We start from the raw sequence: 24285 nt of genomic DNA on the forward strand, positions 1-24285 counted from the left end.
GTTTGCTAAATGCAACTACCATCCTTCGACCAATCGACATTCCTTATTGATACATATAATGCAATCGATATTTTATTTTACTTCGTAGAGGTAAACAAATAATGTAACTAAAAAACCAATGGAGTAAAATTATTATTGTTGCTAGATTTATTCAGCTGCTGTTTCAGTAGTAAAATGATTGAAATTTGATGCAAAAAAGAGACATTCAATAATAATCAGCCCGAATCGAAATATTGCCTAAGCAATTATATCAGGGACAAAAATGTAATTTGAACTTTAAGTCAAAATTTTTTAAATCTTATGATATTAAAACGTTCGTATTTTCAACGGAGAAAACTGATAAAATAAAACTTGCATTAGAATCCTACTGCGGGCGAGCCAATTATATGTAGTTACATAAACGGATACCCATTACCTATCCTACCAGAGAGCTCAAATGAACTGCCGACATACAGCGACGCATCACAGAAAAACATAACGAGAACAATACTGTAATTCTTTTACTTTTAGACTTTATTTTAAATTTAAGTTTGCAGGCGAGAGCGACGAGTGTTAATTTTTTCAAAAACACTGGCGGAATATCTGGCAGCTACTCCTTTCCTCTGTTTATTTCTTCCCTCGCCAACGAAAGAACGGGGTATTGAGCGGGCATTACTCCTAACGGGGCTAGAAGTCGAGGTCGTAATCAATGCCCAAGTCACTCGGACGTGTGATGTCTAAGAGATTGAAAGGTCGAGTGGGAAAAATCACGTCGTGTCGCGGTGACAGCCCCCGCGACATAACTGCACGATGCCTCCAAGGAGAGAGAGCACGGAAGCAGCTCCCACCCGATAGGAGGTGAGCTTAGCGTGCGCTCCGATTTTGGAAAAACTAGAGACACATTTCAACACATCGCTTCCTCACAGATCTCTCACAGAGTGATATATATTTGGAAATGATACATGCTCATAAATTATTCCATATTTTTTAAGTAGGCCTAGGTGATGACAGGCTTCATAATTAAGATGCACAGTTTTCCCTAGCGACGAAAAATCGGTTAAATAAAGATTCAATGCCTTGAAAGTAGTAAACAGACGTAAATACTTAAATTTTCCTAACCCTTTAGGAAGAGCAAACTTCCTTTGGTGGCAAGAAGGAAAGACGGCATCCAGGATTCATCTAGCGGTAAAATTTTCCCGTTTACGCCAATTAAAAAGAAGAGACAAGAAACGTGCATCCGACTGGTATGACGAGCACTTGAAAACGTTTAATTCCGCCAAACGCCCGAGTGGTCGCGTTGCCATTTCATAGGGTTTGAGCGTTAACCAGAAAGAACCACTACTGGGACTACATACGTACATAGCGAATTCAAAAAGTATTTATAAGGTAATCCAATGACGCGAGCTACGTCCATCTCCACCAATTTCTTTTGAAGTCGACATTCTAAGCCGAAACAAAATACACGGGGTGATGTGCAGATTTTAATGAAGAAGTAAAGGAATAATCACATAATTCAAAAACTCATAAAGAAGATTCTTTTGATTAATCCGTAAAGATTTTATGATAAATTCAGGGCGAGAGGTGACGGAACAGTAATGCACATTCCTTGACGTTATAAATTGCAGAATAAATTCAGGGTGAGACCAGATCAAAGAATTCCAAAGAAAATTCTTTAATCCATGACAAATGGTACTACATCGGTAAAATTTTCTGTCATGAAGGCTATTACGATCATTTTTCAATTAGATCAATAATTTAGCAGTACGCTAACCCAAGTTGCCAAGCGTCTACGGCATACTTTTATTTTTCATTAATTCTTGGCAAAAATACGCGATGGATAAAATATGAAACAAACTTGAAACATCTGTGGGTTGTTTTAAGAACCGAAATTTGAAGGAAAGCCAATGGGAAGCCTTTCACTTCCTCTCACGGAAAAATATTTTTAAAAACAATTAAATAGGAGGAAATAAGGAGAAAATATTTCGAAGAATGCAACCGATTAATGTTAGAGTTCAATTTCGAAAATTTCCACCCATAGCTCAACCACAATTCTCAAAACTATATTAATATGCTGAGAAAGCTGAAATTCACGCGCTTAATTTTGCAAAAATCGTCCAAAAGATTCGGGTCATCATTTCAGGAGAAAATTGTGCACACATACGAGGGTCATCCGGAAAGTAGTACCCGTTCGTGAAATAAAGACACAAAAGTAAATATTAACAAACATAAAAAATTTTATTTGAAAGAGGATACTTTAAACTACTTCTCAACATAATCTCCAAGCAAATTAAGGCATTTGTCATAACGTGTGACAAGTTTCTGTATTCCTGCTGCATAGTCCTTCGCCGCCAGCTCATTGAGATACGCGAGGGACCCATCTTGCACAAATTTTTGCATAATGCAGATGGTGTTTAACAATTTCATGAACAATTGTTCGAGAAACATTGGGAAAATGCTCACAGATGTCATCAATTGTGACGCGCCGATCGTTCCTCACGAATTCGTCAACTGAGCTCACCAGTTGGTCTGTAATGACAGACGGTCTCTCCGAACGCTCATCGTCGTGTGTGTTCCCCCTCCCCATGTTGAAGTTGCGACACCACCGCCGAACAGACGACTCGTCCATTACATTGTCTCCATACACCTCCTTTAATTGGCGATGAATATCACATGGGCGAACGTTTCTTGCATTGAGGAATTTAATCACTGCCCTCACTTCACAACTGGCGGCGTTCTCAATTTTTTTAAACATTGTAAACAATCACAGAAACAACACAGGCAATGCTAGCGTCACGCAACTTGGCTCAGAGAAGGCAGACAAGCCACTGAAGCTATCTGACCTCGTCCAGCGGCTACTCGCGTCGTCAGCACTTCATGCGGCACGAACGGGTACTACTTTCCGGATGACCCTCGTATATTTACGGAAAGTACTAACTAAGTTGACAGGTTTACGGGCGCAACACTAATGATTTTATTTGCATGCACCGACCGACTTAAAACAGAGACAACCGAGGCATACCGTTAGTTCCAAATTAAAACACAAAAATATAACATGTAACTTCTAACTATCATCACTTCCTTCTTTTAAAAATTCGTTATCAGTCATCTAAGAACAACCCTTTGACTTCCTTTTCGTAACTATTGAACTCGAGCAATATATGTTTTATCCCCGCAGCTCAAAGACTTTCCATTAACTCATTCACACCCTTTCAAAAACGCAGGAGGAATCTTTTCGTCGCGTCACCGACATAAAACAATTTCTTCTGCTCTTTGGGAATCCGCCGCCAAAAAAAATCCTTTTCGCTTAGGAAGTGGGGAGTGAAGTCTCTCGAGATGCCGCCTTGATCCCCTCCCTCTCCACGCATCGCCATCCTCCTCCTCCTGAGAGGGCACACGGGTCACGCTGAACCCGGAAACGGTCACGGGGGGGTGTCGCTGGGGAGAGAGGTTAGATCGACGCAGAGGGCGCACAAGAACGAAAGGGAGAGATAGACAAAGCGAGAGCTGAGGGAAAGAGAGGAGTGAGGAGAGAGGGGGTAAGAGGAGTGAGAGAAGAGACAATGCCCACCGCGCTTCCAACAACCCTTCCCCGGTGCTTTGGGCGCGTCACCGCCTCCTTCCACTCACTTTTATTCCCGTCTCCAACCACTCCGCGCGACTCCCGTTAACTAAACTCAGCACCCCCCCCCATTCCCTCGGCGACTCCACCTAGCACAGACGAACCCAAAAGCGGGCACGAACGCACGCGTGGTCGCGAAAGCAAGTGGGCTCCCTCGAGAACAAGCCCCAAGTAAGGCTATGAGAGAAAATCTCATGGAACGCGCCATGTACCGGGATGACATCGCGATTCACATTGCATTGGCATCGTATATCAAGGTTTCATTTATCATGAACATTCGTCATTTGCCATAAATCACTGCACATGGGCTAGGTAATCTTTCGCTATTCGTGAGATATGGCAATTTATAATCCCGAACCCAACCATACACTCGCGGATTATATTTACACATGATACTTAAGGTATCGATTTAGGTGACGTGGTGGTACATCTCAACTACATCCTCATCATTTTCAAACTTTTTAATGGTTAGGATTGACACAGGAAAACACAATTCCGCAGTTTCCAATTTAACACCCTGATGTGATCTAACATCACAAGTACAGGGTGTGTTCCAAGAGTAATGCAACTGAATTTTCCATTTGATCGGAGTGGGAACGAACCACTTGGTGTAGGTGGGAAGGACGCTAAGCTTTGGTCTAAGCGTTCTCCAAGCTGTGAAAGCGGCACGACGTCAGTTATTGTAAACCTCGGCGTGCCGACTGTTTCACGAAAAAAATGGAATCGACGATCGAACAACGTTACGCGATTACTAAGTTTTGTACTAAATTGAAAAAAAACTCTAGAGGAGATAAACAAAATGATGAAAAGGGAGGCTTACGGGGGTGTACGGGGAGGTGTACGGGGGCTCTGATCTATCATACTCGCAAGTTTCGAGGTGGTTAAAGGCCTTTAAGGAGGGCCGGGAAGAGGTTCACGATGAACAACGCTCTGGGCAGCCGTCAACCAGCAAAACCGACAACAATGTGGGTCGTATTCGACAATTTTTGGACTCTGAGGGTCGATTGAGTATCAAGATGGTTGCCAATGAACTGAAATTGTCGTCTACTGGTGTGTTTCGCATTTTTACTTGTTAAAAGGGTCATCAGGACGAGAGAAGACATCTCCGCTACCTGGCAACTCCATCACGACACCGCGCCTAGCCACAACGCGCTGCGAGTCCGCGAGTTCCTGGCCTAACACCAGGAGCCAACGCTGCCCCACCCTCCCCCTGACGTCGCCCCAGCAGACTTCTTTTTGTTCCCTCGGATTAAGGCGACCATGGAAGGAACCCGTTTTTCGTCAATAAAAGAGATCAAATCAGCCGTGACGAAGACTTTGCGAGAGGTCCCCGAGGACGCCTTCCAGGGCGCGTACCGGTCATGGCAGAGTCGCTGGAAAAAATGTGTAGAGGCCCAAGGACAGTAATTTGAAGAATTTTAAGTGTTTGTGTGAATCTGTTCAATAAATTACTTAAAAAAAAAATAATTGCATTACTTTCGGAACGCACCCTGTATGTTAGATCACGCAATACTGCGTAGTGCCGTCTTAGCTGTCAAGTGGGGCGGTCCTCGATGGAGTCGCCATGCGCATTTTTTTCTGCTGGATTGATTCCAATGGTGCTCGCCCAGACGCATAAGCAATTCCAGTGGTCAATCCTGCCTAGCCCCTTCGCTTCTCCAGATTTCGTTGATTTATTTTGTATTTATACTCCTTTTCTGATATCCTCGAACATTCTGGGTCAAATTGTCCCGGTGAATGCCAGCTCCTGGGAAAATGCTCCAAAACGGATGCGCTGCTGGCATGGGACCACGTATCGGATCCACTAACCTCACTACGTGCTCTATTGCAATCAGTGCGAAAAGAACGTTCACTGTTTGTGCCCGAAATTGTCGTGCCCGTCAAGTGCCAGCGACAAGGTGGATTCAATCCAAATTTTTCGCAACCTTTATATAATGATGAAAGCTATATTCGTCTCTTTCCGATGCATTTCAGCATCTTTTCCAGATTGGTAATAAAACTATCGAAACAGAATATGGTAAAAGATAAGAAGAATGAGACCAAATTCATTTTACGATGAAATTTTGACTACACATTATTTCATCAAAACGTTTTACGTTCATGCTACCATAAATTTGTTGTTCTCTTAATTATATGAACCTAGCAATGCAATAAAGTTGAAATCCTAGGTTTATTAAATCAAGGGTGGCACATTCAAGACCTCAGTAGAGACAACAACAAACGGGAATCGGTAATAAAAAAGGAAATATCAACCTACGGAGCGTATTAACTAATTTATACCACCGCTGCGCTTTAATAATGACAAAACTGGTGACAACCCACATTTTCTCATCGAATTCCTCGCATTTTGGCAATGAGATATTCGATTCGAAATGAAAGTGTATGAAAATGGGTGGTCTGAAAAGTTTCCGACTCAGAAAATTTCAGAAAAAATGTCTTTTATCTTTGTTAGATCGGAAACTTAGCAGACCACCCTCGTACATCTTAGCAAGACTTAAAAGGTGAATTTAACAAAACACAAAATCCTTAAAAGAGCCGAAATGACGATCTCGCCGAATCGCGAAAATCATATCCTCTTACCAGCCACCAAATGGACTTAACACGCATCTTGGCATGCTCACATAATTGTTGATACATAAAAAGTGGCAACTTAACTCGCCCAGCAGCAAGAACGGGGAATGAATTGACTAAATCACACCACCGTTTATCAGCCATCGATCCGCAGCGTGGCAAAAAGATTCTCTCTGTGGACCGATAGAGACCGCCCACCACGGCCTCAAATCAAAAATTCAGCTCACGGCGCGCAAAAGCCGAGCGAGTGCCGCCGCGTGGGCGAGGTTCCGTCGACTCGACACTCAAAGAGTGTCGAATTAGCCGATCTGATTTCAGGCGGGAAGAGTCACCGGCGGGGTGGGGGAAGGGGGTGCCAACGCTCATGACAGGAGAGCTTAGAATACGGGTCACGGGGCGAACGGGTGACCTCCTGCACGTACGTTCACACGAGCACACGCATGTATCCTCCCCCTTCCTCTAAGCTAAACACTCACGCACGCGAATGTGTACACACATAAATCTCGCCGTTGGCGTCAACGGCGGAGGCTGTCCGACTGGAGGGAGATGTCATTCCTCTCGAGCGTGGGCCATGGCAGCCAACACCCGGGGGCTACCCACGCCCGGCCGACTTGTCTCGACGATGAACCATCGCCGCCCAGACGCGCGGCTCTCGGGACAGACGGGATTTCGACGAGGAAAAGCTAGCGTACGTATACGAACGAAGAAGGATGAAAACGTTCGCCTCGTCGAGACTTGTCGCGGATTACATACGTAGGCGAAAAGACACGAGCAAAGTTGAAAATTTACAGCTGCTAATGGATACCAGGGCTCAGTCCGTGACAATTTTGCCGAGCCTATCCGCGCCCACACGGTAATAATGAGCAATAATACGGAGAAATGTCCTCAGACGAATTCATATTTTACGCCTCACAGATGATTAACAAACACTGGGAGCTAAAAACTGAATTCGTGGAATATTTCTTTCCGATTATCCCGATGGAAATACGACGACAATGCTTCCCTCCTAAAGACTCAGGCGCCATTACCAGAGTAATTTTCAGCCACATAATGTTCTACACTTATCCACACCCGAAAACCGCCTAAGAAAAAGAAATCGTTGCGAAAGCCTACTATCAACGATGGAATTCTACGCAGGCATGCGCACTGGGACTCAAATACAAGCTGCACCAATTGCACGCCAGGCAGCGAACAGAATGTCTCTTAATTCCGACGCAAAACATTAGTCGCTCCCAGTCAAGTCCTTTTTTTCCCATGGAGAATTTCTACAAATTGCATATTTTTATCTAGAAATTTAAGATTTTAAAAATCATCGGATGAGGTAGATATTAACCAAGATTTGGGGGATATTCGGGGTCAGGTCAGTTGATGACATAATTGCCAACATGTAATCCATTTGAAATAGATTTAATCGCAGATCGCTTCGCAAGGAAAGGCATCGATCAAAATGTGATTTATTAAGCCAATACCAGCACCGGACCATTTCTTCCTTTCTTCTGCACCTTCAATTCCATTTCGAAACTTAATTTTCTTTGAAAGTGCAAATTTGAGGAAAAGACATGAATGCCTAGAACAATTTTAGAAATTGATAATTTTTCATTGGACGACGTGACATCCCCATGCATCGCGCCCACAAGCTGACAAGGTAGGCGTGGAAAATAACCGCATTGGTTTAAGTCGATGTAGGTTCCACGCGTTCAGAAAGAGTGAGAAAAAAATGTTCAGAAAAGGCCAAATCTGTCGAACACTGTACCCGGAGTAGCAAGAACACAACGAATTGGAACGTGTGAAAAACGTGACGCCGCCATTGCGGCAGGAGGGAACAATTTGAAATTTTGGCTACGAGAACGTCGGGACTCCGGTCGACACCCATGGGCCCTTCACCCGAAGCTGGACCGGGTGACGGCCTGAGATAAGATTCAATCCGACACGCGCTACTGGTGCTCACATTCGCCGGCTGGAGAGCATGGACCGAGGACGTGGATGTCTCAACTTCCGGCTGAAATAAAATCCGGTCCCCTACCAACGGTGACCCCATTATGTCAGACGGACGCATCCAACCCCTTCCACACGTCGATTAATTCCGAATATAAGAAGGCTCTTGAAGTCGACGCCCCGACCTACCGCCGACCGTGCCCTGCGTCACACACGCGAGCATGAGGACGCTCTCCGACGCCGGGGTCGGCGCGGCGTTCCACTGCCGGTGCCCCTGCCCCCCAAAGAGATCCGCGAGGCGCGCTTCCGCATCCGGTGAGGCAAAGAACGCGAGGGAAGACGGGCCGCCGCGTAGTCATGGCAACTGCGGATTCTCGGCGATGACCCTCCGACACGCCCACCCACCCTCCCTCCGCGCCACAAGTGCGCCGCGCGCACACACACACACACAAACAGGAGGCGAGCAGGAAACAATGGCGACGGTGGCGATACGGGTGGACTACGTAATTGTGACGCACGCACGCAAGCGCACTCCTACGCACAAACACCTGCAGCTGGAAGGATTCCCAGGGATGTACACTTTTCTAACGCTTAGTTGGAAGTTTTCTACCGCGTAATGTTAACCTAAGAGAATTAGAAACGAAACTCATACACGTAATCATCTGCACAATAACTGGTACACTCCTTTAATGCAATATCTAATGTTAAAAAAATAATTATATATCTAAAATACAGTGCTTAACAGTGCGGCGAAAAAAGATTATCACTGCACATTGGAGTTGAATAGTTTTTAAATTAAGTATTACTTCACACATATTGGCAAAAAAATCCCGAAATGTCGCTAATTATTGATTTCGATAGCGTAAACACGTTCCACGAAAAATATAAAAAACAGAACAAAAAAACTTGAAAATAACCCGCTGTTTTTTTGACGGCACTACTCGTCGCATTAGTTAAATGTCTTAATGGACTCATATACCCATGAGAACGATTAACCCCTTACAGTTAGATCAAATCTGCATGTGGTGGGCCCTCAGTTAAATATATAGGTAGTGTTTATTTCGCATGTGCCCGCCCTATGTAGTGTAAAATCAAGGTAACCAGAGCACCGGGACAAAGTAGCCGTAAGCCATTTGCTAGCTAAGAATATGGACGCTGCTTCTGAGATGAAACTTGAGGAATTCCACGGGAATTCACTTAGCTCGTCAGTCAGGACAGATATGAGGGAGTGGTTCTGGATGATATGGTCTGGAGGCATTGAAAGTGACGCATTCAAGACCACCCAAGGTGGAAATATAGTATAATGCTGAGGGATATTCATAGCGTAGCCAGAGAAACATAATAAAACGTCTTACAAAAGATTCATAATACGCTAAAGAATATAAATAGTCACAAAATCCTCTGTTTTAAGCACATTTCACTAAAAGATAAAAGATCTGGCTTGTTTTAGCTACCGAATGAACTTATTCGGTGTTAAACCGATAAAGTTATAAACCTGACTCCATATACATATTTTTATAGCTATGTATCATATAAAAAATATACGTATATATACGTATATATATGTATGTATGTATGTATGTATGTATGTATGTATGTATGTATGTATGTATGTATGTATGTATGTATGTATGTATGTATGTATGTATGTATGTATGTATGTATGTATGTATGTATGTATGTATGTATGTATGTATGTATGTATGTATGTATGTATGTATGTATGTATGTATGTATGTATGTATGTATGTATGTATGTATGTATGTATGTATGTATGTATGTATGTATGTATGTATGTATGTATGTATGTATGTATGTATGTATGTATGTATGTATGTATGTATGTATGTATGTATGTATGTATGTATGTATGTATGTATGTATGTATGTATGTATGTATGTATGTATGTATGTATGTATGTATGTATGTATGTATGTATGTATGTATGTATGTATGTATGTATGTATGTATGTATGTATGTATGTATGTATGTATGTATGTATGTATGTATGTATGTATGTATGTATGTATGTATGTATGTATGTATGTATGTATGTATGTATGTATGTATGTATGTATGTATGTATGTATGTATGTATGTATGTATGTATGTATGTATGTATGTATGTATGTATGTATGTATGTATGTATGTATGTATGTATGTATGTATGTATGTATGTATGTATGTATGTATGTATGTATGTATGTATGTATGTATGTATGTATGTATGTATGTATGTATGTATGTATGTATGTATGTATGTATGTATGTATGTATGTATGTATGTATGTATGTATGTATGTATGTATGTATGTATGTATGTATGTATGTATGTATGTATGTATGTATGTATGTATGTATGTATGTATGTATGTATGTATGTATGTATGTATGTATGTATGTATGTATGTATGTATGTATGTATGTATGTATGTATGTATGTATGTATGTATGTATGTATGTATGTATGTATGTATGTATGTATGTATGTATGTATGTATGTATGTATGTATGTATGTATGTATGTATGTATGTATGTATGTATGTATGTATGTATGTATGTATGTATGTATGTATGTATGTATGTATGTATGTATGTATGTATGTATGTATGTATGTATGTATGTATGTATGTATGTATGTATGTATGTATGTATGTATGTATGTATGTATGTATGTATGTATGTATGTATGTATGTATGTATGTATGTATGTATGTATGTATGTATGTATGTATGTATGTATGTATGTATGTATGTATGTATGTATGTATGTATGTATGTATGTATGTATGTATGTATGTATGTATGTATGTATGTATGTATGTATGTATGTATGTATGTATGTATGTATGTATGTATGTATGTATGTATGTATGTATGTATGTATGTATGTATGTATGTATGTATGTATGTATGTATGTATGTATGTATGTATGTATGTATGTATGTATGTATGTATGTATGTATGTATGTATGTATGTATGTATGTATGTATGTATGTATGTATGTATGTATGTATGTATGTATGTATGTATGTATGTATGTATGTATGTATGTATGTATGTATGTATGTATGTATGTATGTATGTATGTATGTATGTATGTATGTATGTATGTATGTATGTATGTATGTATGTATGTATGTATGTATGTATGTATGTATGTATGTATGTATGTATGTATGTATGTATGTATGTATGTATGTATGTATGTATGTATGTATGTATGTATGTATGTATGTATGTATGTATGTATGTATGTATGTATGTATGTATGTATGTATGTATGTATGTATGTATGTATGTATGTATGTATGTATGTATGTATGTATGTATGTATGTATGTATGTATGTATGTATGTATGTATGTATGTATGTATGTATGTATGTATGTATGTATGTATGTATGTATGTATGTATGTATGTATGTATGTATGTATGTATGTATGTATGTATGTATGTATGTATGTATGTATGTATGTATGTATGTATGTATGTATGTATGTATGTATGTATGTATGTATGTATGTATGTATGTATGTATGTATGTATGTATGTATGTATGTATGTATGTATGTATGTATGTATGTATGTATGTATGTATGTATGTATGTATGTATGTATGTATGTATGTATGTATGTATGTATGTATGTATGTATGTATGTATGTATGTATGTATGTATGTATGTATGTATGTATGTATGTATGTATGTATGTATGTATGTATGTATGTATGTATGTATGTATGTATGTATGTATGTATGTATGTATGTATGTATGTATGTATGTATGTATGTATGTATGTATGTATGTATGTATGTATGTATGTATGTATGTATGTATGTATGTATGTATGTATGTATGTATGTATGTATGTATGTATGTATGTATGTATGTATGTATGTATGTATGTATGTATGTATGTATGTATGTATATAATATAATATAATATAATATAATATAATATAATATAATATAATATAATATAATATAATATAATATAATATAATATAATATAATATAATATAATATAATATAATATAATATAATATAATATAATACAATACAATACAATACAATACAATACAATACAATACAATACAATACAATACAATACAATACAATACAATACAATACAATACAATACAATACAATACAATACAATACAATACAATACAATACAATACAATACAATACAATACAATATAATATAATACAATATAATATAATACAATATAATATAATATAATATATATATATAATTATATAATATGTTTATAATATATATATACACACACACGAGGGTCATCCGGAAAGTAGTACCCGTTCGTGAAATAAAGACACAAAAGTAAATATTAACAAACATAAAAAATTTTATTTGAAAGAGGATACTTTAAACTACTTCTCAACATAATCTCCAAGCAAATTAAGGCATTTGTCATAACGTGTGACAAGTTTCTGTATTCCTGCTGCATAGTCCTTCGCCGCCAGCTCATTGAGATACGCGAGGGACCCATCTTGCACAAATTTTTGCATAATGCAGATGGTGTTTAACAATTTCATGAACAATTGTTCGAGAAACATTGGGAAAATGCTCACAGATGTCATCAATTGTGACGCGCCGATCGTTCCTCACGAATTCGTCAACTGAGCTCACCAGTTGGTCTGTAATGACAGACGGTCTCTCCGAACGCTCATCGTCGTGTGTGTTCCCCCTCCCCATGTTGAAGTTGCGACACCACCGCCGAACAGACGACTCGTCCATTACATTGTCTCCATACACCTCCTTTAATTGGCGATGAATATCACATGGGCGAACGTTTCTTGCATTGAGGAATTTAATCACTGCCCTCACTTCACAACTGGCGGCGTTCTCAATTTTTTTAAACATTGTAAACAATCACAGAAACAACACAGGCAATGCTAGCGTCACGCAACTTGGCTCAGAGAAGGCAGACAAGCCAATGAAGCTATCTGACCTCGTCCAGCGGCTACTCGCGTCGTCAGCACTTCATGCGGCACGAACGGGTACTACTTTCCGGATGACCCTCTTATATATGTATATAATATATATGTATATTATATATATGTATATTATATATATGTATATTATATATGTGTGTGTGTCGCAGTAGTCCAGGGGGTAGAGCGTTGGACTACTGACCGGAGGGCCCGGGTTCGATTCACGGACAAGCCACTCTGGGCACCTGCAGCTCCACCCAAGCTATGTAATTTTTCGGATACCAGATCTTCCTGGGAAACCAGGGAAAGGAACTGGCCCCCCTACCGTGATGTGTGAATATCATACGCCGTCGGGCTTAGTACTGGGTGAGCTCCACCATCACCTACCAAACCGACCTTCGGGTTGATTACTGAGTTTTTTTCATATATACAATAACATGTGACCTTGCTTAAAATTGCCTAAGCCTCCCACCACAAAAGAAACTTCTTCACCACCACACCGAAAGTAAGGCTTGTTTTTATTTTACAGACTAAAACTCGGCGCCACGTGAGATAAAAATACAATGAAGAACTTGTGTTTTTTGAATTAAAGTCACGTAAGCGTCACTGTAAAAAATATATAACATGTTCTCACTCCATCATTATCCATTTATGCTTTGTAATTGAAAATCTCTTTTGTTAATTACCGATGTCAATACAACTCCTTCCGTAGTTAGGGCGATGTGCTATGATTCATTCCGCTTCAAAAATTACTCATTCGAGTAAGGCGGCCACCACCACTGAATCGTGCATCTATCTCTCAATTCAGAATTGTGCCCTGGTCGCACCCTTTCCACGATATACAGCAAGAGATTTTACACTATCAGTCACAAACCTCAGAGATGGCATTGAATTATCCAATGTTTTGAGCTTACGACCTCGTCTCGGGTGAGCCAACGGGTGGAAAGGGGGGCACGAACAACTAAATAAAAAAGAAGACTTCATCTGACAGACAAAACGCAAACTTTGGCTTGAATAAAAGCGCGCCCTGGGTTCAGAATAGGCGGAACTCCTTCCTAAGCCATTTCCGGAGTCATTTTCGTCGCATATTGGGAAGAGCTCACTTTGGGCCGACTAATCAATTTTGGCCCTCCCTACCGTATATCACTGGCCTTCCAACTTCCCTCTACGTGGTTCCTCTCTGCCTCCATGCGAAGACAACACGGCCCCGCATGAATCCCAATCCGCTTCCCTTCCGTCCCCGTGGCTTCCGCTCCCCTTCCCTCAACCCCCATCCCGCGAACAGCGGCACATACGAATCAATTACGGGGGGAATCAAGGGACACGGGGAGGAAATGACAACGACCCCGAAGTAGCGACTCCCATCAACCGACATACAACTCCCTCTCTCTAATACCTTCCTCCGTGCTCACCCAAATAAAGATTCGTATTCTCGCAGACGCATGCATGCCCTTCGAACCCGCAAGGCGTTCCCACAGAAACATTTCGGATAGAGTTCGCCTGGGAGATCGACTTCGGCTTTTACCTTACTATCCTTTGGAGGAGGGACAAAGGAAGTGATCGGAGGTGGAAATTACAGCGATTGTGAAGACGATGCGGGCGCCCCAAGAACGGATGCGGCCGAGCGAGGAAGTAGGACGGAAGAGAATGGGTGGGGGAGAGCGTCATTGGGAGTGGTGAAACGGGGGGGGATGGAATGAACGAGAGAAGGGAAAGATTAAGAAGGAAGGGGCGATTTCTCGATGCATTCACGCGAGGGGGGCAGGACGTGGACCCCATTGGCCTCCATTTACCCCATGATCCTGGCAACGCGACACGAAAGGGACGAAACATGAGACTTTTTTTCACGGAAGCGACCAGGTGGAGCGTGAAATATTTTTCATCGGCTAGAGGCAAAAAATAATGAAGGTCTCGACGAGTAAAGAGGCTATCTGCGTCTCAAGCCGTAACTCGACACTGAGCGATAATCGAATTTTATTCGACTGGGTACTACTTCTAATCGAAGCTGCGAAAGTGGCTCTAATCTGTGAGGGGACACCGAAACCTGAAATAGTCACCCCTTCCCGTTTCGCGCAGACTGGATTTTGATGCAACGTGAAGCATTCACACCGCAAAGCCACCGAAAAATAATTTACATTTCTTTTAAACCTTCATTTCTTCTACCTTAAATCATCAGTTTTAACTCTGGGTGCTAAATTTATATGGAAGTGAGAATCATAGACAAAAACATTTTGCCCTTACACTACTTCATGTTTTTCTGTAACTTCATCTTTTTCAAAATTTTATTTTTGCAAAATGAGAATTAGATTTCGGTAATTGGTAACGCAAAAGCGAAATATTTACGTACACAATCAAATGTAAGGCAGGATTTGAGCAAATGTTTTTTCTTCAATTAGTACCATCCGAATTTCAATAAATACTTCGCCAGGCACTGCGAACAATTTTCCATCAGACTTCGTGAATTATTAATATCCGACTTTCAATTTCATGAGAGTATAATACACCATTGAAGAAATGGAACCAGAAAGCAAAAGGGCTTTTATGATTCATATGCTCTAAAGGTGCAATGAACGCTAAATATCCCGGATTTTATAGATATATATGATAAAAATGCATCAGGCATATGAAATACAATAATGACAAACAATATTAAACGTGAATCTTGGCCTTGGACTCATCTGAAGAATTGAGTAATAACCCAGAAATAAACATGAATACAAGACTGCCTCGAATTAACGCATTAAATTTCACAACAGACACGCCTGTATAAATGGAAGCTAGTATTTGTAACTCAAAAGTAAGCGTTCGACGATACCCTACATTACCATGGAGGCACAAGTGCCAAAGTAAATATCAATGAGAAAGAGAGTTAATAGCTAGTTTCGCGTTCTCACGGCTGCAGCAACAGGTACTTGGTTTTCGGAGACACGAGGGTCCGTTTATTTTCATATTTACTCACCTAATGGTTCCGCTTTTCTATAGCTAGGGACACCACAAAATCGCCACTCACCTGAAAAGAGAGAATATTTGCTTCAGCACTTGATCTGTGATAGACGTAGCGCAAAATATCAAGTAAATAAACCACTGAGTAAATTTGAGCAAAATGAATATGATACAAATTGACCCAACACTAAGCAATGAATTAAAAAGCAATTTTAGAAAGTCATCGATCCCTATAATCTGTTACAAGCAGGTCTTGGAAATCAGTTTTAAGTGCAATGATCTGGACTCCACAAAAAAAGCGCCATAAATTCACTACCTAAACCAATGCCCTGCTCCTCCGCATTACCTCTCTGTATCTTGTGGGTTGGGGGGCGGGGAAAGAAGAGCTGCGGAGCGTTTTTCAGCTGTACAACGGTGCTGCGCTCCCTAAATAACTAATTCATATATTTAGAAGACATGAGCATAAAGATCAATCACAATAGAGGAGCGATGGAAAGAGTAAAAACCTTTACTCTGAAAGAGACTTGGAACATTTTCATAGAGAATTCGGGAAGTGAAATTACGAGGACGACCACTTAAGGAATCAAACGACAACATTCACACACATTGGCTATAGGAAGCCTCTAATTAGTGCAGTCCCATTAACCTAGTCATAATTATAATTAAAAAGTAGTATATTCTGTATGACTCACTCCAGATAAGAATACGCTTACAACTTTCATATCGGAGGGAGAAATCACGAAGGTCAGAGATTTTTCGAAACTCTTCGGGGGCTGACTGTGAACCGAGGTATGTGAAGTGAGCAGTGCAAGAAGCCCTAAACTTTATTCAAGGGCTGAGAATGCTCGTTGGAATAGCTGGAGTGTCTCGCCTGGATTGCCTGGCCGCCGTAGCGACGCCGACCGGGAACCTTAGGCAAAGGAGATTAAATCTTATAGAAACTAGCACAGGTGCATCATCCACATCGGACAGATGAATAACGCCTTTCTTCCGCTAAATTACCGCCGAAAAAGGGGCGATAATGGCAATAACGGTATCTCGGTTAGGGTTGTGCGTGAGGTAGATGGGGGAGGGTGATAAACAGACGGCGTTCAATATTCAAGAGGAGAATTTAGGGCAGACAAGACATTTCTTTCAAACAGAGATAAATTTCACTCATTTTTTACACTTTCAAACATTAAATCTGAAGCTATTCACATTCACAGGAAAACATTGCAAGCCATTTATTATAATAACAACCTCCGCCACATATTTTTCGTCGAAACAAAACATACTTCAAGTCTAACGTATGAACACTCATGTAACCCAAAAATACAGAAACGTAGTTACAATCTGAACGAGGTATGTGAATATCAAACGAATATGGAAACTTGAAAACCAATGACAATTCAACAGCTGGAGAAGCTCTACTGTCTCTTTCGAAATGTTCGACATGAAGGTTAATTTCTTTAATAAGTTTCTAATAGAGAACACTTGGCTGAGGAGTGGATAATTAGGCGCAAGTTATAAAATCTTTCTCGCGAAAGTCTCTCGAGTCTCACAAGAACTTAAGAACAACTCCCTTTTCATAATAGACTACGTCAAAAAAGTCTACGGTGACAATATTTTGAACGGGACAACAAAATATGAATTCCAAATTTCTGATTCCTTCCTTCATGAGGTACGCAGGAAATGTTTAAAAGAGTCAATTAGAGGAACGAGTTCAATCGCCCCGTATCAATAAATACCTCATGATACTCCTAAATAAGGTCGTCTGGGGAAGACCGCCCTCACGATGCAGAGATCGAACGTATACTCGCATTATCAGAAGCCATCTTTACTCCTTTCCGAATTTAAGAACCAATCACGGAGGTCCCATGGCGAAACCCCGGCAGCCAGGAGAACACAAAAGAATAATTCACGGGGGAAGCGACGTCGATCGTGTAGGCATTCTCGTGATTCGTGCCACGAATGACCGGTGATTTCAGGGGATAGCCCCCGTGTCCAGAAAGTGGAGGCCGAAAGACGATACCTGTCGGGAGGCTATCCCGAAGAGCGCCAAGGAGTGCGTATCACCCGACGCCTCCCCACCATTCCCCGCCCCGCCCGATCCGGCGTCCAAAGTGAGAGAGAGAAAGATTGAGGGGGAGAGAGAGATTGAGGGGGAGAGAGAGATTGAGGGGGAGAGAGAGATTGAGGGGGAGAGAAGGCGGGGAGATGATAATGCGTTCCCTTAGGCCGCCGGGCACACTTGGCCGGTGGAGCGACGAGGCCCCAGCGAAGGAACTCGAGCCGTTGTAGTACGGACACATCCGCAATCGAACCGGAAAGGGCGCCCGTTCGGGAGAGCTCGCGATGCGGGAGACGAGAAAAACGAAGCCCAGTCCACCGCGGATGGCCCACGCCTTGAAGTAAACGCCGCTTCCTCCTCCGTGCAAGCAAACGCAAATCGAGGGCAGCTCCTGACATATTCATCACGATTTTGGTCAGCGGAGGAACGGCAGATGTGGACTAAAAAAGAAGAGGTGGCGCATCGTGGGAGCGCTGTCTAGATGAATGCTCACGAAAAAATATCAAGTTCTCTCTCCTACCCGACTGGATTGACGAGGTCATCACGAAGTATAGACTCAACCACTCACATAAAATGTGAACGCAGCCGTCAGAAATGGCGACCGAGTCCGTGGATTTCATTCCAAAAAAGAATATGAAATACAGAGACAAGGTGTAAAAGTTTTACGACTGAACTGCTAAAACTTAGTGAGAATTGCGTCATTCCACCCCACACGGAATAAATGGAAGATGCACATGGTCGTTGAAATTAAAGCTAATTATATCTCAGAAGAAAACAATAAAGAAGTTAATAAAAAGAGAAGTTTTCAAAAGCGAATAAAGCGCGCGAAACAGGAATGCATACGACGGGAGATACTCATAAACATCGAAATGGATTTTCCTCTATCACCGAACTACGTAAGAGAAGCGGCAGCTGGACGACTCGTCCTCAAGATTTGGGAAGATAAAAAGGAACACACATAAGAGACAGAGACGACTCCTCTCGGGGCTGTCTGCGCTCCGTGGCCGAAGACGCTAGAGGCCTTTCCAAAGCAAATTCATTAGGGGACGCCCGAGGTAGCTCGGGCGTCTTCTGTAACTTGAAAGCGTCCAGTAGCCAGCAATTTATCGACGTGGGACACAGGCCGTTTGTATAGAACGCTAGAGAGTTCGGAGGCTGGAGAGAAGTGCGACGATGCAGAGAGTAAAGAGAGAGAAAAATAGGACATGGACGGAAGATCTCCTGGTGCAACAGGGTGGAAGAGGGAGGAAACTTCAAAACAGATAAGCGAGTGAGGCAAGTGGAGTTGTAATGGTCACGCTGGGAGAGAAGATGAGAAAAGAAAGATTGGGGAGGGGGAAAAGAGGCAAGAAGGGAAGAGGGATGGGCGGACAGTGAGCTGCCGAGAGAGGCGAGGAGAGGGAGTGGGAAATGAGGAGGAAATGGAGGGGAGAGAAAGAGGGGGAAAGGATGGGGAGTAGGGGATTGGTTGGGATCCGGTTTGTGTGTGAGCTGGCCTCCAGTCCGCGATTGTGGAGGAGAGCGGAGGACGGAGAGAGGCGCTCTCCGACAGCCTCCATTCCATCCACATTCGTTCCTCCCTCCCTCTCCCCCATCGCATCTCCCCTATTCTCACTGCCACTCCTTCACTTTTTCCCTCTCTTCACATCGGTGATCCTCGACCTCGGTGGCGCACAGGCTGGGAGCTGAAAAGGGGCCGGCGCAAATTGCGCGAGAATTCATTTTTTAAGCGTACTATACAAGTATACTTGTATATTCTGAGAGCCTCTCTGGGCACATGCAGCTCCACCCAAGCTATGTGATTTGCAACCATAACCGGCACAGGAAAAGAAACTGGCCACCTTACCCTGATGCGTGAATTTCACACGCCGTTGGGCTCAGTACTGGGTTAACTCTATCATCACCGACCTTAGGATTGATTACTGTGAGTTTATGTTATATATTCTAGTAAAGGAAAATCATCTAGACTTATGCTGCGCCCGAAAATGCAAGCTTTCAGGCTTGGGGGATAATTTGGGGAAGATCTTTTGAATATTCCACACAGGAGGACCCAAACCTTCAAAATGATGTTCAAGATACTGGTTAAGTTCATTTGTGACAACTGGGAGAGAAAAAATCGCTTCAAGCACACCAACCTGGTTCATTACAGATCTTTGATCGCGTGTGCTGAGTATTCATAGACGGCCAACGTCTTCCAGACCAAGCCCTTTCCTTTTTTCCCACAAGGGACGGAACGATCATCAGTTCTCAAAATAGAAACGTGACAGACTTAACTGCCGATGCACATGGTAAAGGAGAAAGTGCAGAACTACGGACGTTCTTGAACGAAAGCACAGCGATTCCGACTGAAAACGGTGATCTGAATGGCGACGAACGGAAACGAAGTATCCCTCTTTCCTGCGACCGACTTTCAGAACTTTTCTAATAAGTAGTAAAACAAATATTGACTAGAGGTAGCACAAACAGCACCGAATGACCCTCACGAAACGTCACACACCAGAACGACAAAAGATCTGCCCCAGACAGAGATGTTCTCTCGGCAACGTTGAAACTGATTCGAATTGGAAAACACGGAGGTAAGCGTTCGGCCGAAGAGCGAATTTTAAGTGGGTACTGGGCAGTGGAGGATTCGAACGAAGGAACAAGAGGAGTAGGACGAGTCCTCGACGGACTAACCATTAGATAAGGACTCACAGTCGATGAAGTACACATTATGATTTCAATGAGTCATCCCTCACTTTTAAAATAATTTTCAAGGGGATAGAGTCCAAAACGATTTCTTCTACACCACAACTATTAGGAATTGTTTCTGAACCGCTTCCGCCAAATTGGCGACGGGAATATTAAGATCTCCGGAAGGGGCGAGGTAGACACTTTTATGTCCAAGTGGAGAACCGCTGAAAAACTGAAGGGCATCCCTTCTGTCAGCGGTGTCTCTTGAGCGTGGGAGAAGGAGGAGATGATGCTACCGCTAAAGAGAGCCCTCACACTCAATTTCGCCACGAAAACAAACAGCATTTCGTCTTCCCCTCCTTTTTTTCCTGCTCTTCCCTCATCTCCCTCCTTCCATCTTTTCTCCTGCCCGCTCCCCGGTCTTCCCGCCCGTCCTAATAAATTCCTTTGTTTGCTTGTCACACCCTCCTCCCGATCTCCCCCTTTCCCGTCCTTCACCACCCCACACCCCTCCCTGTCCTTCCCTCCCCAACGCACTCCCCCTATTCGCTCCCTGATTATGCATTCTCCCCCAGTATACCCTCTCCCTGCCCCGCAAAAAAAAGACGACGCCAACTCTTATTCCTCCCTTCGGAGACGCCGGCGAAATGATAACACACACACACACACACCCGGACACATACGGGAGACCGCGCCAGTGGTTGGTCCCTACCTCTTCTCCGCCGTCGTCTATAACACTGTGTCGGGGTCTCTCGTCTACGGTCCACCGTTGCCCGCCCCGGGCAGTCTCCGGGCCCGAACCAATTACCCCTCCCCCACCAGTGGAGGAACTGGTGGGGGAGGGAGGGTTACTTCCCGGGGAAGGGGGCAAAAGTTAAGCGGCCGGTCGCCGTCGGACGGGACCGCCGACGAGAGCATGTGCGTCGGACCGACCGAGACGGGTTGTTGTTCGTTTTTTTTTGCATCCCTTTTCGCAGCGTTCGGGACGGGCGACAGGTGCTGAGCGGACTACTCACTCGGCGGTAACACGCACGAGCGCTCGAACGCAACTTTCATTGGCAAACTTCGCTGAAAGAAATCAGCCGTGTACGGATGCGAGATGGATATTGTGGAAACATCCCATGGCCAAGTTGCCCATCGTTAAGTCGCGTGAAACCGGCATGGATTACGGGAATTATCCGCGGTTTATTAAGGCCAAGTATCCACGAAATTTTTGGAATTTTAATGTGCTATTTTTCTCCGCAGTCACAATCCTTGATCCCTCTTTGCAATCACTTTGGTGATTTTGAATCTGGACGATTCAAAATCACCAAAGTGATTTCCTCAACCCGTCAAAAGCAAACGAGAAAACTTGACCGAAATCGATTTGACTGATGAACTGAATCCAGTTCACATCTGCTCGCCTGTTATCCGATAATTATTTTTACTTATGGATTTGATCATCTCATCAATCATCGTTCAAAAGTTTCTTCAGTACCTGGATGGAGCAGTTTAAATTAACAGCGGATATGATTCCATACTTGAAAGTCATCCTACGATGTTTAGTTAATAAAAAAATATTTTAATGAGAAAAAAGCAAGAATACCAGACACATTTCATTTGCAAGTACATCTAAAGCCACGGCCATTTATATTTGCTGCCAGCCACTATTTAGACTTGCATCGGAACATCACGGTTACGAATTGCCCTTTTAATTTTTTGTTATTTCTGGGTGTAAAAGGAGGTAACGTATTAAAACTGGATATTTTATCGCATATACCATATTTACTTGGCTTGATGTTGATTCATGGTTTGAAATAAAAAATTTGATCCTTTACAGTAAAGATTACACGGAACCTAACAAAAGCAATAAGATTATTTCTCCTAACAGTATACACACACATTTCCCTCGGCCCCAAGAGCGCTTCCATTATCTTCGGCCGTCGTGGCGTATATCTTCCGGGTACGAAAGAAATTCAATAAGCGATCCACGTAGCAACTTCACACAGGTTTCAGAGGGGGGAACGACTCCTTTAGGAATATCGCTCGCACACGCGAACACGACCAGGTATTGCGTTCCCCGCTTCCAGCCGATAACCCGAGTTCGATCGATTTTTTTTTGTTGCGCACGTCAAAAAAAACAGCCGACCAAACTCTTCCCCTGTGATGATTGTGATAAACTCGGGACAGAAAGCATTTTTGTGAAGTTGCGCCCAGCGACGAACACATGGTGCGCCCGCTGAAATGTGCTTTCCCTTTCCTGAATAAACCAGCAGAATTGCGTCACGAGGCAGCGGGAGAAGGCGAAAAAGAGAGAAAAAAAGCGATGGATATTCTCCACGATGGGAGGAGGAAAGAGGGGGTAGGCGGGAGGAAGGCGGTGGAGCGCCGTGGATGGACCCTGCGATCCGCCCCGGGGGGAACTCGCTGGAGAAATGCGGCAAACGCATGCCTTCGGCGATGTGGAAGAAGGTTGAGAAGCACGGCTCCCGGTGAGAGATTTATCATGTAGTTATAAGATCGGGCATAACACTAACGAAATGTTCTACACACCACCTATTGGCTAGGCTCGTTTTTTTGCAAGTAAAAAAAAGTTGCTGAACGAGTTCCGCCAAAACAAAAAACCAAGTCAGCAATCTTGAAAAGTGCCAGTCCGGCGGGCAACGCACCCACTGGATGGTGAACTGTGATGTAATTGCTTTCCCTCGAATGTGTCAACTGTACGAAATGACATCAGACGTCGGATATACGTACTTAAAACAACTTGCCACCAGATTACCCGAAGGACGTGGGAAGATGCTCCGTTGGACACAGGTGTTTCCATCAGAAAGACTAAGCCTTATCCATAAGTGCTCACAATATGATATGTTAGGTGAGTGCATACATTTACCAAATAAACGCATATCAAAGTGAAGAGTCAAACAAAATTAGTAAAATTAATCTTTGGGTGCTCCCTCAGGAAACCTGGAACAGGCAGCGCGCTCTAAGAGTAGTACACAGGAATACATATCATCCGAGTCCTGACCAATCCCAGCTGTGATACGTTCAGCACACCACCGCCTTCTAAAAAGCATACCGTGGAATATTCGTAAGAACTAATCAATATCAACAATAGTTAACTTCGACAACAATTAACCTTTGCACAATGTTTAAATTACTAGGGTTACGAATTAATGACCGCCTTTTAGCATATATTTTCAGATGGCATGTATAAATATACAACAAAAACAAATCGCCGACAGTTTTCGAACACCGATATACACGTCTACGGTCAACAGTTACGAACAAGTGACGTAATTTCATAGTGCGCACACCATCATAATGAATTAACTTCAGGTGGCACTATGCACGTTGAACCGGGTAGGTGCGATTAAACATAATGTTTAACATCAGTTCTTACAATACTTTCATAATACGGTAACGCAAACATGACATTGGTCAATCACGTCAATTGTCCACTTTCGTAGGATACGAAGCAATTGCTCACAAAACATAGTTACATTCCTTGAGACTTGGGCGGGTGAACATGGATTTGAACTTGGATTTATGATGATCCGAAGCTACGCAT

General features: G+C 42.4%; 1 protein-coding gene across 5 annotated transcripts in view; it reads right to left on the minus strand.

Moving 5' to 3' along the window:
* raskol (Ras GTPase-activating protein raskol) overlaps window positions 1–24285 on the minus strand; it is a 650862-nt gene that overhangs the window by 50855 nt on the left and 575722 nt on the right. Inside the window, exon 3 of one of the 5 annotated variants that reach the window (XM_071587476.1) lies at window positions 16032–16082. The exons of the other annotated variants lie outside the window; for them this stretch is intronic. Coding sequence (XP_071443577.1) covers window positions 16032–16082 — 51 coding nt within the window. The remainder of the gene's footprint in view (window positions 1–16031; window positions 16083–24285) is intronic. 5 annotated transcript variants of the gene reach the window in all.

The sequence above is a fragment of the Hetaerina americana genome, unplaced genomic scaffold, assembly GCF_022747635.1.
Source record: "Hetaerina americana unplaced genomic scaffold, ioHetAmer1.1.p SCAF_1, whole genome shotgun sequence".
Classification (NCBI taxonomy): domain Eukaryota; kingdom Metazoa; phylum Arthropoda; class Insecta; order Odonata; family Calopterygidae; genus Hetaerina; species Hetaerina americana.